Here is a 15,560-nt window from a genome sequence, read left to right as displayed (position 1 = left end):
CTTGGTCTGATCTTGACTCACCTGTAAAATCCCTCATTCTGGACTATCTGTTACTTGCCCTTAACTTGATTCACTGTCAAACCCACACCCTGCCATATAATCCTGAATTTGATTCACCTGAAGAAACCTGATACTCACACCTGTCTAGTGCTTACCCTTAACTTGATTCACCTGTCAAATCAGTGATCCTGTCATAACGTGACTCACCTGTCAGATCCCTGAATTTCTCACACCTGTTTCATGTTCTTGTCCTTAATTTGATACACCGGTCAAATCTCTGATTCTTTCATACCTGTCTTATACTTGTCCTTGATTCACTTGTCGAATCCTTGATTCTGTCATACCTGTTACTTACCCTGAACTTGATTCACCTGTCTAATTCCTGCTTATGTGATGCCTGTTACTTGACCTTAACTTGATTCACCTGTCGAATCTTTGATTCTGTCATACCTGTTACTTACCCTGAACTTGATTCACCTGTCTAATTCCGGCTTCTGTGATGCCTGTTACTTGGCCTTAACTTGTTTCACCTGTCGAATCCTTGATTCTGTCATACCTGTTACCTGTTCTTGCCGTTAACTTGATTTACCTGCCAAATGTCCGCGTTACGTTTTACATGTACTTGTCCTTAACGTGATTTACCTGTCAAATCCCTGATTGAAGAAAACAAGAAACATAGCCAGGTGAAGAACGGCATATCCAAGTTTGTGGGAGTTCAGCATGTGCTAAGGGGAGACAAATCTGAGCTTGACGGGGATAGTTCCACGGAGCACTATAAACATTTCACGGACCTCGAGCACAGTTCTCCCCTGAGAATGTATCAGAGTGACGTCAGGTACAGCAGTCAATTAGTGTCCCACCAGGTGGGGAAAGGGGAGGGGGTAATTACTGAATTTGATCTAAAATATCCCTTCTCCCCTGGAAAATTTGCTCTTTTTGCCTGATTTAGAGAGTTCTATTGATCTTAGAAAGTTTAAGGTAACATATTAAGACCTTTTTTTTTTGCTTTTAAATATTTATTTTTCTGGCAAATTTTGGGATAAAATACTGTTAAAGAAATAATTACCATTTTTAAAATATTTGTGGACAAGTTAGTTTAGTAATAAATTTTTCAAAAGGTTCATCATAGTGTTTAGTCAAAAACACAGGTAAGCTGATACTATAGTCTGTCATTTTCTTCTCCATCAGGTCACGCGCTCTACAGCTGTGTGGCTGGACTACTGAAGGATTGGGCAGTAAACTGCACAGGTAAACTCGGTCACAGGTGGAAGCTTGTTAGCTCAAATAATTGATTTGGAATCTGAATAAATAATTTAAAAAATAGAAAGAAAAAAAAACAATAGGATTTCCAGTGAATGAAAGAACACACACAATCTCTTGAAAATTTTGTAACCAAGTTAATTTATAAGGGTTTAAGAGCTAATAAAGTATTGAGAAAGGCACATATTCTGTTACACTGGATCAAAACCCCACTCAGGGAGCCAGGACATAAAATATGTTGGTTCAAACCCAGCCTGGGAATTTAGAGACTCTTTTTGCTCTCACTGTTTATGAAGCCTTAACAACAGTAACTGGTCAACGGTCCCCATGTGCCACTTTGTGCACTCTGACTTTGGCTAAGCCCATTGGTGTAGCATGTTGGAAAGTTTGTCAGTGACTTACCAAAAGTTCATCAGTGATGTACAAAAAGTTTGTCAGGGACTTACTAAAAGTTCATTAGTGACGTACAAAAAGTTTGTCAGTGACTCACCAAAAGTTTGTCAGTGACTTACTAAAAGTTCATTAGTAACGCACAAAAAGTTTGTCAGTGACTTACCAAAAGTTTGTCAGTGACTTACTAAAAGTTCATTAGTGATGTACAAAAAGTTTGTCAGTGACTTACCAAAAGTTCATTAGTGATGTACAAAAAGTTTGTCAATGACTTACCAAAAGTTCATTAGTGATGTACAAAAAGTTTGTCAGTGACTTACCAAAAGTTCATTAGTGACGTACAAAAAGTTTGTCAGTGACTTACCAAAAGTTCATTAGTGATGTACAAAAAGTTTGTCAGTGACTTACCAAAAGTTTGTCAGTGACTTACCAAAAGTTTGTCAGTGACTTACCAAAAGTTCATTAGTGATGTACAAAAAGTTTGTTAGTGACTTACCAAAAGTTCATTAGTGACGTACAAAAAGTTTGTCAGTGACTTACCAAAAGTTCATTAGTGATGTACAAAAAGTTTGTCAGTGACTTACCAAAAGTTCATTAGTGACGTACAAAAAGTTTGTCAGTGACTTACCAAAAGTTTGTCAGTGATTTACTAAAAGTTCGTCAGTGACGTACAAAAAGTTTGTCAGTGACTTACTAAAAGTTCATTAGTGATGTACAAAAAGTTTGTCAGTGACTTACCAAAAGTTTGTCAGTGACTTACTAAAAGTTCATTAGTGATGTACAAAAAGTTTGTCAGTGGACTTACCAAAAGTTCATTAGTGATGTACAAAAAGTTTGTCAGTGACTTACCAAAAGTTTGTCAGTGATTTACTAAAAGTTCGTCAGTGACGTACAAAAAGTTTGTCAGTGACTTACCAAAAGTTCATTAGTGATGTACAAAAAGTTTGTCAGGGACTTACCAAAAGTTCATTAGTGATGTACAAAAAGTTTGTCAGTGACTTACCAAAAGTTTGTCAGTGATTTACTAAAAGTTCGTCAGTGACGTACAAAAAGTTTGTCAGTGACTTACCAAAAGTTTGTCAGTGACTTACTAAAAGTTCATTAGTGATGTACAAAAAGTTTGTCAGTGACTTACCAAAAGTTCATTAGTGACGTACAAAAAGTTTGTTAGTGACTTACTAAAAGTTCATTAGTGACTTACAAAAAGTTTGTCAGTGACTGACCAAAAGTTTGTTAGGGGCTTACCGAAAGTTCATTAGTGACTAACCAAAAGTTCGTCAGTGACTTACCAAAAGTTCATCAGTGACTTACCAAAAGTTCATTAGTGACTTACCGAAAGTTCATTAGTGACTTACCGAAAGTTTGTTAGTGACTTACCAAAAGTTCATTAGTGACGTACAAAAAGTTTGTCAGTGACTTACCAAAAGTTCGTCAGTGACTAACCCAAACTGCGTCAGTGACTTACCAAAAGTTCGTCAGTGACTAACCAAAACTGCGTCAGTGATTTACCAAAAGTTCGTCAGTGACTTACCAAAAGTTTGTTAGTGACTTACTGAAAGTTCATCAGTGGCTCACCAAAAGTTTGTTAGTGACTTACCAAAAGTTCATTGGTGACATACAAAAAGTTTGTCAGTGACTTGCTAAAAGTTCGTCAGTGGCTAACCAAAAGTTTGTCAGTGACTTGCCAAAAGTTTGTCAGTGACGTACAAAAAGTTTGTCAGTGACTTACCAAAAGTTCGTCAGTGACTAACCAAAAGTTTGTCAGTGACTTGCCAAAAGTTTGTCAGTGACTTACTAAAAGTTCGTCAGTGACTTGCCAATTGTGTAAGTGAAAAAGGTTTCAGCATGGCATTAAGCAACAGTTAAATAAGTCAAAAGCACTGTCTTGTAACCTTTTTTGTGTACTTGGCCACTGTAGAAAGCTGACGGCATGCCATTGATTCTTGTCTCCTTACAGCCTGAAGGAGGATGGGTGGTATGAGAGAGCAGCTGCCCTGGCCTTGTTCAACCTAGACCTGAATACCACCTTGGGGATCCTTAGTCACGGGGCAGAGGTGTCGCGTGCCTCAGACTCCACTAGTAAGTAAGCTGAGAATAACACCTCACAGTTTAAACTCAAAAGAGACGCAAAAGAGACAACTGTAAGGGCTGTACAGCATTGCCAATAACAGTGTAACTAACAGTATTATCACCTTGTGGATGTAGTACAGATTCTAACTCTGAACCACTTAGGGTTTTGAACCAGCAACCTTAGAGTTGGGAGCCTAATCACCTGCATTCATTGTGAATGATCTAGACCATTCTACCAACAGGCCATCCGCAAAGAGTAGGAGGTAACAATAGCCATTACTGGCCACTGGTCCAAACATCCTGAGCGCTCTTTCACAGTTTCTTCTGGCACTAGAATCTGTGCTATGCATATATGCAGAAAGTGTGATCCTTTTTAATGGTGATGAGTTTACATAAAATGACATTCTGGATGACATGTACTAAGTACACATGTAGATGTAAAAGAGAATATAGCTAATTAATGTATTTGAATAACAACATCGTTACAGGTACTGTCCAATTTTTCCCTTAATTGTCTGTTGTCAGCAATGTTTTGACGAACAAAGTCTCACACACCTCTTCTCTGTTCACGCTTTCACGCTTACCATGATGGCCGCCAGTGTGTGCACACAAACTGCTTATGTCACACGCGTCGCAGACATTGTCATGAGAACATCCGAACGAACACGAGCATTCCCTGCTTTATCTTACTCGAAGTTGTTGGTGGTTGTTTTGTACGCTTCAGTAGTCTCATCAGTCCATCAGCTTTTTTTTTCGGCAGTGCTCGTGTTCGTCCGGACGTTCTCATGACAATGTCTACGACGCGTGTGACGTAAGCAGTTCGTGTGCACACATTGGTGGCCATCTCGATACGAGTGAAAACGTGAACGGAGAAGAGGTGTGGCAGACTTTGTTCGTCAAAAATATCATTGACACTGGACAAACAAGAGAGAAATTAGACTGTAGACAAGGAGAGAAGGACTACACGTAAGCGCATGTAGTTAAAACAAGAGGGTGCCTCTACTCTGACTCTGACTCTAACTCTAACTACTCTGAGGTGACTCTGACTCTGCAGCATGCCATCAGGCCTATCACAATATCTGCTGCAAGCTCAAGTCAGAATATTCTGACCACATTTGCAGGTGCCTCTACTCTGACTCTGACTCTAACTCTGACTACTCTGAGGTGACTCTGACTCTGTAGCATGCCAGCAGGCCTATCACAATATCTGCTGCAAGCTCAAGTCAGAATGTTCTGACCACATTTGCAGGTGCCTCTACACTGAATGCGGTTGCCATGGCATTATCAGGCTACACAGAAGACCCAGCTGCTCTCTGGCAGAGGATGTGTATGGGGCTGTGTCGACAGCTGACGGACCCTTACCTACGCGCTATGTTTGCCTTCCTCACAGGAGAGCGCCTGGACTATGAAGACGTTTTGGTAGGCTGGTCAGAATAACAGTGTTATTATTATTAGGGATTACACTTTCTGAATATAGGACAGATTCTAGTGCTGAAATTTGGCTGAGACCACTGCGGGTTTCGAACCAGCGACCTTAGAGTCAGGCACCAAATTGCCATCAATACAATATTCAGAAAGTGTAATCCCTAATAATGATAATACTGTCACTTAATTCACTTTCAGAACTGATATTTGTACCTGTCTGGTCAGAATAAGACTGGACTCGATTAAAAAGGCGAACTTGAGAACTATACAATATCTACAATTATACTTTTCGTGATTAGGCCTCTGATGATATCCTGGTGGGACTATACATGTATGTACATACAGATGAAACAGTGATGCAGCAGTTTTCTAAACTTTGTTTTTATTATTTTGAATTTAAATTCGGTATATGGCTTTACTTGGAGAAGTTACAGATCAGCTTCAAGTTTCGGGCAGATTCATCGGTTTATGACAAATAATGGCTGTTTTTGTTCAGTTATGGACTTTGACAAAAAGCTGTATTGTGAAAACAATGCTTTCAAAATGCTTGTTTTATGCAAAAGAATTTTTTTTTGGATTTTTCACCTTGTGATTGATTTCTAGATATCTTTGATTTCATTGCCTAGATGACTGACATCCAACATAGTTGAATTAATGTATCTAATATTTTCAGGATAATATATTTATAATAAATACAGTGTGTAACATTTTACAACAAATAAAAGGTCAAGGTTCAAGGTTCAGGACCATGATGTAGAATTCATGTATGACATATGGGAAATCCCACGATATTGGATACAGTTCATCTCTTGCATGTACATATGATCCTGCTTCTCAACTTCAAATTTCTTCAAAATAATAGGACCAACATGTGAACGCGAGTCTCTCTGCAAACATGAAATTCTTGCCCTAAAACGTGGTTTTGCCTAACATCAAATCCACGTCATGGTATTACACTGTGCATTGTTGTAGACCTGTGTATTTGATTCTAGCAAGTTGGTTTTGACAGCAGATCATTGAACCTGCCGCATTGTGATAAGTTGTTGTTGTTATTTTATTTGGCTAGAATGAGGATGGAATGCAGATTCAGGACAGAGTGGCTTTTGCCTGTATATTTCTCTCAGACATTAAGGTGAGTGTAGTCTTTATGTTTTTTTTTTTTTCTACTTATTTATTTATTTTATTATTGTTTAATGCCATACTCCGTTAATTTCATGGGTAGATGAATCCAGCGTGCCCAGCTGAGCGTAAACCACCACCGTTTGGTAATTAAGCTAGTAACAAACTTTCTCTTGTGTGACGTAGTGATACACACACGATGTCAGGAGTATGATTTGTATTTAAGTTGGATCTGCGGGTTTTGATAAAGAGTACCAGTTTACATTTTTATACTGCTGCCTAGTTTTCCTTCTAATCACAATGACACATTTTTGCATTCAGAATGAACTTATGAGGAGAATAGGTTCAAATCTGCTTTGTGTTAAAACTTACTTAAGCTTAAGGGCATGTTTTTTTTCTTTTTCTTTGCCAGTTGGCTGACTACATCGACAGACTTACGGCACGACTGACGGAGGAGGGAGATTTAGGGGGTATACTTCTGACAGGTACGTCAGGCCTTCAGTTAACGCACTGGAGGCCTTCAAATACTGTGTGTAAAACCAAACCAATTTAAATGTTTGTTTTGCAGAGAGAGGGAACCTTTTATTTTTTGTCTGTGTCAGAGGAGGGTATGAAAATAAAACTGAAAAATTATTTGTGGGAAATGTGCAGATTGTCTCAGCAATTTTTACCTGTTGAAGACATTTATATGATTGGAAATCCGGAAGTTCAGTAACTTTTTTCTTTTTTTGAATTTTTGTTTAATGTGGCCTGGACTGTAAAACAGAAAAGAATATTGGTGTTGCCTAGGGCTATAGACACACATGTTGTTTATCTCAAGACAGATCAATGGGGAGGCATGTTTGGATCTAGTTCCAACTGGTTTGGCATTGGCTTTACGTCAGGTGGTTTGCCATTTATCTGACATGCTTATGGTTTCCATGGCGATCTTCCCAGGTGCCCTTTAGTCCTGAATTTGACCAGTTGTAAACAATAGAAACAGGCAGAAACATTTTTCCGAAAAAAAAGAGTAAAAATTAATAAATTACAATGGTAATTAAAACATATTCATTTTTTAGGTGAAAGCATGAAGCTCAGAAATCATTATTTTAAATGTACCCTCTTGTATATCTCTGACTATCTCCCCTTGATTCAAAGGTCTGACAACAGAGGGTGTTACTCTGCTGGAGAAGTATGTTGACAACACGGGAGATGTGCAGTCAGCTGCCCTTGCTTGTATCTCCACTTTTCCCAGTGAAATTGCCAAAGACAAGCGGGTCCAAGCATGGATTGATAAGTATGATCATTTATGCAAAGTGAAATTTCTTTCATTTTTGCGGTTCACCCCATGTAGTATATCAGATGGAACCTACGTCTTACATTACTACAGAGGGCCTCTGTGGCCGAGGTAGTTAGTGCGCCAGCACAGTACATTGACCCATGAACTTCTTACCAATGCGGTCGCTGTGAGTTCATGTTCGGCTCATGCAGGCTTCCTCTCCGGCCGTATGTGGAAAGGTCTGGTAGCAACCTGCAGATGGTCGTGGGTTTCCCCCCAAGCTCTGCCCGGTTTCCTCCCTGCATAATGCTGGCTGCAGGCGTATGTGAAATATTCTTGAGTATGGTGTAGAACACCAATCAAATAAATAAATAAAACCATTACTAAAGTCCAGTGTTAAACCTAATGCTTGTCACTGTGTATTTGTGAAATCTAGAATTAGAATTAGAAGTTACATGTAGATAGAATGAAACAGTCTAGCAACATTTTGTACGTGTTAATGTATTGAATGCCTCAATGATTTCTATTTTTTGTCATCTCCAGCTATTGTAACTTACTGGACAGATGGCGGCTGTGGCACCAAAGGTAACCAGAAGATTCCTGTAGGCTTTATAAGTTGATAATCTACTCCTCTCTCCCCAAAGTACTAAATGGAATACTTACCAATTCACTTTCTAGACCTCTTAGAGTGGCCTAATGGTCCTATCAATGGTGATATCAAACGTGGGTCGGGTCATGCTGAAGACTTTAAAAATGGTACTCATTGCTGCCTTGATTGGTGCTCAGCACTGAGAGGTTAGAGCAAGGAAACGTGATCCAGGTGTCAGGATAATGTGACTGGATGGGGTGTTATGTCTGGTGTCTTGGGCATGATACTTTAGTGGCGGCAGCACTCTGTAGGCATGGACTCGCCTTGCGACACAAGAAGACACAGTATATTTACACACACCTACATAATAACTCCTGTTCGTCATATTACTGAAAGATTGTCGTAAGTGGGACGTTAAGCCCCAAACTTTCACTTCTGGCTTGTAAAAATATGGGTTATGTATTTTTTATTATCCAAAGCTTCAGCAAAAACCAGGGGTATTAATTTGTATTTCTTAGTCTGTTTTTCTGCAATGCTTTGGTGTCCATCTCAGAAATATTAGCAGATTTTGATGAAATTTTGTGTGTATTGTGAGAGCAAGGTGGATAACCTTACCCTGGACGTGGAATTTGTAGATTCCTTCTGTGGCCAGGGTGGTTAGCCCCAGGAGCCTTACACCAGAGAATTTTCCAGCCGTGTGTGGGGAGGTCTGACAACAACCTTCGGATGGTCATTGGTTTCCCCCAGGGGGTGTACGGTTTCGTCCAACCACTATACTGGCTGCCATTGTAGAAGTGAAATATTCTTGAGTATGGTGTAGAGCACCAGTCAGATTTTATGAATGAATAAATATTACTGAAATATTTTAGAGTGTGTCAGTGAAAAACAATCAGAAGAATAAATAAATGAAAACACCATTCTTGCAGCTGCCTTATGATCATGACAGGTGAGATATGACCTGGCAAATTGCCGTGGTTTTCTCCACTTACTTCAGTTTTCTCCACTGTCAGCTACACCTATTGTGCTAGTGAAAAATTCCTGAGTATTGTGTTAAACATAAGTCAAATAAAGAACAAGTCAAATATTAGTGTTGGTTTTCTGCTGGTTTGAGGGCGGAGCTGGACAACCTGCGTTACTGTAACTCCGGCCTCTCTGGGTTATCCCAGCCCCCGTCTCAGGTGTATGTCAGCTGTAACTTCTGTGGCAAGTCCATCTCCTCCAACAATCCTGTCAGACAGAGACCCTTCCCAGGCCTGTATGGATCCCAGCAAACAAAGTCACGGGTAAGTCCACTTTTCATATGCACATTATTCCACCTTCAGTTTAGGCTTTTTCAGGTGACACATTTTGCTGATTTCCTATAATTTCCTATCTTATTATCAGGATCACCTAATTGTTTGCTTCTGAAAATGCATTTTATGTGTCAAAGTTTAGATGAAGTATTCACAGATGTTCTTATTAACCATTTGACCACTTTATTGTACTAATGGTTGGAGCGTCTGTCTCGAAGTCGGGGAAACCTGGGATCAAACCCAGGTTGGGTCGTACCAAAGAATTTCAAAATGTTGCTTGTTGCTGCTTGCTGCTCAGCACTAAGAGGTTAGAGCAGGTAAACAGGACTGGTTGGCTCGGTGTCAGTATAATGTGACCGGGTGAGGTTTCATATCTGGCATCTGGCGTGATACTTCAGTGGCGTCAGCAGTTTGGCGGCATGGACTTGCCCTGCCACAAGAAGCCACAGCATATGCACAAACACCTAATGATTCCCCGTCGTTATATGAATGAAAAAATGTTAAGTACAATGTAGAACCCCAAAGCACACACACATATAAATACTGTGGGAAAAAATCCCATACATTTGTATCTCAGCATTGAATGTTTAGTAATATTGTTAAAAGTACATGTTGTTGCAAGTATATGTTGTTACAAGTACATGTTGTAACACACCTTTCATTTGCCAGATATCCAGCTGTCCTGGCTGTAGAAAACCCCTGCCTCGTTGTGCCCTCTGTCTGATGCACATGGGCACAGCCTCGGGCACACAGAGACAGAACCAGCCGAACAAAACAGGTAAGTGGTATACCATAATGACCGTGAGGTTAGATTATCTTGTTGGCTGAGACAGTGAAAGCTCTGGTCTAGATTGTTTAAGTGAGGGCTCAGATGATTATAGTGATGGTTTAAACAGTTAAAGTGCTGTCTCACATGGCGAAATTACCTGCTCAGATGGTTAAAGTGTGATTGAAATACTTGCTGAAATGATTGAAGTGCTAGCTCAGGTGATTGAAGTAGTGGCTGAGATGATTAAAGTGCTAGCTCAGATGATTCAAGTGCTGGCTGAAATGATTGAAGTGCTAGCTCAGATGATTGAAGTACTGGCTGAAATGATTGAAGTTCTAGCTCAGATGATTGAAATACTTGCTGAAATGATTGAAGTGCTAGCTCAGATGATTGAAGTACTGGCTGAAATGATTGAAGAGCTAGCTCAGATGAGTGAAGTACTGGCTGAAATGATTGAAGAGCTAGCTCAGATGATTGAAGTACTGGCTGAAATGATTGAAGAGCTAGCTCAGATGATTGAAGTACTGGCTGAAATGATTGAAGTGCTAGCTCAGATGATTGAAATACTGGCTGAAATGATTGAAGTGCTAGCTCAGATGATTGAAGTAGTGGCTGAAATGATTGACGTGCTGGCTCAGATGGTTAAAGCTCTGGCTCAGACAGTTAACTTAGCAATGGACATGATGGATGTGACTGTTCAGTTCTTGACCAATAAGGTCAAGTGTTCATATTTGACGTTTCTGCTACAGCTGTATCGGGTACATGTACATGAAGGGGAGTTGATGAACTCAGGGCCCTTCTGTTTCCTCCACTCACAAGCCTGACTGCCATGGTATAAGTGGAAACTTTATTGAAATGAAACCTTGCCAACACTGAAGTTATCATTGGATTTTTATGAAACTTGACAGGTCTGTGAGGACAGAATTTTGGGGTTCTTTTCCAGGAGTTCGTAACCAAGTTATCACTGTCTGAAGAGGGAGTTTGGATTTGTATAAAAAAAATCAACCTGTGGGTTACAGTGTATTAAAAGTGTAGGCTGCATTTTAATACAAGTTAATGCAGTGTTTACTGTTGTTCTTTGTAGAGTAATTCAGTAATAAAGTAGTTTTGTTTTGTTTTTTTTTTGTTTTGTTAATTTTTTGGGGTGGCTGCAGATAACCTACCTGCCAAGCTAACGCTGTTCAACACCTGGTTCACCTGGTGCCAGACCTGTCGCCATGGCGGCCACGCAAGTCACATCCTTGAATGGTTCAGGTGAGAGCAGCTAGGAGTTTAGATGAAATGTGCATGAAAGGTTTCATGAATCTTAATGGTGCAGTGTACAGTGTTTAAGCAAATAATGCAGATATAAAGAAAGAAAATCAGTTTTTTTATTTTTTTATTTCCGGGACATTTGCCGTCTTGCAATGACAACGCTTGTTTATACATATTTTTTTGTCATCATTTGGTGATTTTTTAAAAGTAATGTCTGAGGCTAATCAGGATGACTGTAGCAGTATAAAGATCAGGTGTAGGCCTATATATAGACTCAGCCCCAAGTGCATTCTTGGAGGCAAATAAATGTTACAAACTATTACTTTTTTATGCTGAAACTTTATTTTGACACTAGGATTTCATCCTGCCTGTCAAACAAACCTCAAAACACTTTTATAAAGTCAGTACAACATGGAAAAATGAGCCACTTAGCCATGGACGAAATGCCAGGTCATTTAGGGTATCCTTGCGAAGGTTGTACGCTGAAGCCGCAGACTGAAATCAGTGGACTGATCCGCGATGTTTTATGGTGCACTACTTTTACACAGGTCTTCGCATACAAGATGGCCTCAAAGCACATATTCTGTAGGCATGTACTTATTTTGATTTTGTTTGACATTTCTTTGTCAGGGACAACATGGAGTGTCCTGTGACAGGCTGCAACTGTAAATGTATGATGTTAGACTCCATAGGCCGGCTGATGAACGAGGCTCATTCCTGACCCAGACAACATGGCCGTGCTACAAACAGAGGTGAAGCTGCAATTAAACTGATCCTAGCACAGGACATCAATGGTTGTGCTTGAGAACAGAGGTGAACCTGCAATCTCTGGAGAGATACACAAATCTGATCCTAGCACAGGACATCAATGGTTGTGCATGAGAACAGAGGTGAACCTGCAATCTCTGGAGAGATGCACAAATCTGACTTTAGCATAGGACAACAATGGTTGTGCTTGAGAACAGAGGTGAACCTGCAATCTCTGGAGAGATACACAAATCTGATCCTAGCACAGGACATCAATGGTTGTGCTTGAGAACAGAGGTGAACCTGCAATCTCTGGAGAGATACACAAATCTGATCCTAGCACAGACATCATGGCTATGCTTCAGAGCAGAGGTGAAACAGCAATCTCGGGAGATTTGCAAATCTGATCATAATGCAGACATCAGTGGTCGTGCTTCAGAGCAAAGATGAAATTGGAGGTTCTGCAGTCTCTGACAAGATACATGTGTATGTGTATGCAAATCAGACAGTGATGCAGACAACATGGTGGAACTCAGAAGCAGAGGTGAAGTGGCATCCTCCAGACATGTATGCAAATATGATGTTGCAAACTGCTTGACAAAACATGTGAAATTCCATGTGACATATGAGAATTCCTACATTTTATCTATAAACATGCTTAGCTTACCAACACATATAGAGGCCATCAGAAAGAACCCCAGTCTTGTTGTTGTCATGACAACCTGGTTAAAGGGAGAAAACATTAAAAATGAAGTATTGTATTTCACCTAAAGTTTAGCATTTTTCAAGTGACACATTTTGCTTGATTCTGACTGAGGAGTTTGTTTATGAAGTTTGATTAATTTGTTATCAGAAAGACTAAAGTGTTGCCACAAACAGCCATACTAAATACTACATGCATTTTTCATTTTTTTAATGTTTCTTTCCCATTTAGTAAAAAATAATGCTACCCTGGCATTGTGAAAAGCTTCTAACGAATTCTAACATCTATTGTGACTACAGGATTTACAGTTTCACGTTTCTTGTGAGCATCATTCTGTGTAGACGCGCACAGTTCATTCTTTGTTTTTTACCGAACTTCAGGTGTATACAGTTATCATTTGAAAGATCATATCGGAAAGTACTTAAAGTTGTTTTCAGACTTTTTTTGTTTCACCAAATCAAATGCAGCCTGTTTTTTTTTTTTAATTGTAAGATGGGCTTTATGGACCATATTGATGTCGTCGTTGACATCACACAGGTTTTCCCAACAACTGTTCCATGTTCAGAACGGAATAAAATTCTTACTAAGGTTACTAATGTAATCCGAAAAGTACATTTTGGGGGGGGGGGATAGAGAACAGTACATGTAGATGTGGCGTCATCAATGACCTTCATTGCGATTAAGGTTCGTAAAGGTCAACCTACTTAGATTTATCTGAATTTAATTCAATGAAAATTTTTTTCAATTGAAGGGAATTTCAGATATATTTTTTCTGGTCTTTCTACTAAGGTTTTTCATTTTTTAATGTTTCTTTCCCATTTAGTAAAAAATAATGCCACCCTGGCATTGTGAAAAGCTTCTAACGAATTCTAACATCTATTGTGACTACAGGATTTACAGTTTCACGTTTTTTGTGAGCATCATTTTGTGTAGACGCGCACAGTCCATTCTTTGTCTTGTGCCACAAGATAGCAGCTATGTCGTATTACGCGACAGTAGTGAAAGTGAAAGTGTGGATATCAGAGATGAGACATTGTGAAGCATGCAGTCCATTGGTTATCTTCCAACAGTCTTATCTTCTTGCACTCTGGATGTTCCATAAGTGAAGATCCATGGTAGCAACCACTAAGGGTTGCAGAAAATGTTGACAAATCTTGGATGAAGTCAAGGTTTTTTCTGATCTGGTATAAAACCAATAAAAGCAGTGGTAAAAAGAATTTTCTAAAACATGTTTGAATATCACCCAAGTGGTCCCATTGAAGAAGCAACATGCTTTTAAAGCAGCCTTTCCTGGACAGTGTATACAAGGCAACTCACGATGTCATATTTCCAGTGTACACGCCTGTTTAAAAAGTTAAAAAACAAAAAATAAAGGACAAAAATATTCATACCGGAACATCAGTCTGTTGAAAATATTGATCTCTTTGCCGTTTCCCTACCAAAACCACTCACCATGCCATTTTCCTGGCTGTGTTCTTCAAACTGTGCTGTCTGATATATAAAGTCATTGGTTTTGTGGCATTATTTAGAGGGGAACATTCAACTGTAGGTCCACATCTCACATATAGGTGCCACTTCAACTTCCAAAATATCCCATTGGCCGTTGGTCCACATCGCACTCCTTTTTATATGGGAGAGTGACTTCAAGGGAGGTAATTCAATGGTCTCCTATTATGCTCTTTGTCAAAGCTGGAAGACATAGGCATTGAATTCCATGACAGGTACTTTGTAAAAAAAAAAACTACATAAATTCACATTCTAAGGTGTTTTTTTGTATTTTGAATTTACCAAACAATTTACTTATTCCATTATTTGTATTTTCGAAGACTTGTACACAAGTGAAAATTTGTATGTGTGAACTGAACAAAAAGTTAGTTGCTCTAAGGCATAGATGGGTGCAGATTTCCTGAATTAAGCACTACACTTGTAGTTAATCCTTCGCACTCTTTGTGGAAAGTCGATAAGCTACTGTAAGCTGGATATATAGTTGATGTTATCTGATAGTTTGGCTGCAAACTATCCAGCACTTTTGCAGTGCACATACCTCTCTTAGTATGGAATCAACAAAGCATTTCAGGGGCCCATCCTACGAAGCGTGCTTGAGGCAGCACTGGGACAGCTTTGGGGATTGAGTCCAGTAACTTTCTGCGCGAGTTGAAACAGAGGAAATTGTTCTCTTCTTTCAATACTTACTGTATTGATCTCCGTGATGCTGTGAAATCATTGAGTTATTTTGTCCGTGATAGTTACAGGAAAAGACCTCTAAAAATCAAAGTAGGCATCACTGAATAGACCACTTAGAACTATGTATAAATATACTTTTATTTATTTTTTTTTTAGATTTTTGTGAAAAGAGTTAAGTGCGCTCCAACATTAGAATTCTAAAGTGGGCTTTATGGACCATACTATTAGAGGTTAGGAACTCTGACGTCACAGGAAGTTTATTCAGCTCCAATCACAACTCTGAATGTTGAAAAAACTCTTTTTGCCTATGAGCAAAAGATTACTGAAATAATGTTCCCAAAAATTTCTTCTTTCTGGTGAAGATGAGGGAAGAAAGGTGATGTGACATCAGAGTTCTGAGCCCACTGTAGTTTTCAAATATTTGAGTGCCTTTCAACATTTCAAAAAAATCTGAAAAAATAAATGATAGTATTTTTACACATAGTTTCCAGTTGTCTGTA

At 39.2% G+C, this 15,560-nt stretch overlaps 1 protein-coding gene across 1 annotated transcript in view; it reads left to right on the top strand.

Annotated features, from left to right (window-relative positions):
* The window catches only part of LOC135477551 (GATOR2 complex protein MIOS-A-like), a 30,766-nt gene extending 17,486 nt beyond the window's left edge, over positions 1-13,280 (top strand). Inside the window, exons 16-27 of the mRNA XM_064757696.1 lie at positions 643-835; positions 1,189-1,248; positions 3,608-3,729; positions 4,970-5,139; positions 6,212-6,277; positions 6,677-6,749; positions 7,402-7,540; positions 8,066-8,107; positions 9,223-9,394; positions 10,073-10,181; positions 11,327-11,426; positions 12,057-13,280. Of these exons, the coding sequence (XP_064613766.1) occupies positions 643-835; positions 1,189-1,248; positions 3,608-3,729; positions 4,970-5,139; positions 6,212-6,277; positions 6,677-6,749; positions 7,402-7,540; positions 8,066-8,107; positions 9,223-9,394; positions 10,073-10,181; positions 11,327-11,426; positions 12,057-12,147 (1,337 nt within the window). The 3' untranslated portion in view covers positions 12,148-13,280. The remainder of the gene's footprint in view (positions 1-642; positions 836-1,188; positions 1,249-3,607; positions 3,730-4,969; positions 5,140-6,211; positions 6,278-6,676; positions 6,750-7,401; positions 7,541-8,065; positions 8,108-9,222; positions 9,395-10,072; positions 10,182-11,326; positions 11,427-12,056) is intronic.
* The last annotated feature ends 2,280 nt before the right edge of the window (positions 13,281-15,560 follow it).

The sequence above is a fragment of the Liolophura sinensis genome, chromosome 11 (assembly GCF_032854445.1).
Source record: "Liolophura sinensis isolate JHLJ2023 chromosome 11, CUHK_Ljap_v2, whole genome shotgun sequence".
NCBI lineage: Eukaryota > Metazoa > Mollusca > Polyplacophora > Chitonida > Chitonidae > Liolophura > Liolophura sinensis.
This window is presented reverse-complemented; position numbering and strand designations above follow the sequence as displayed.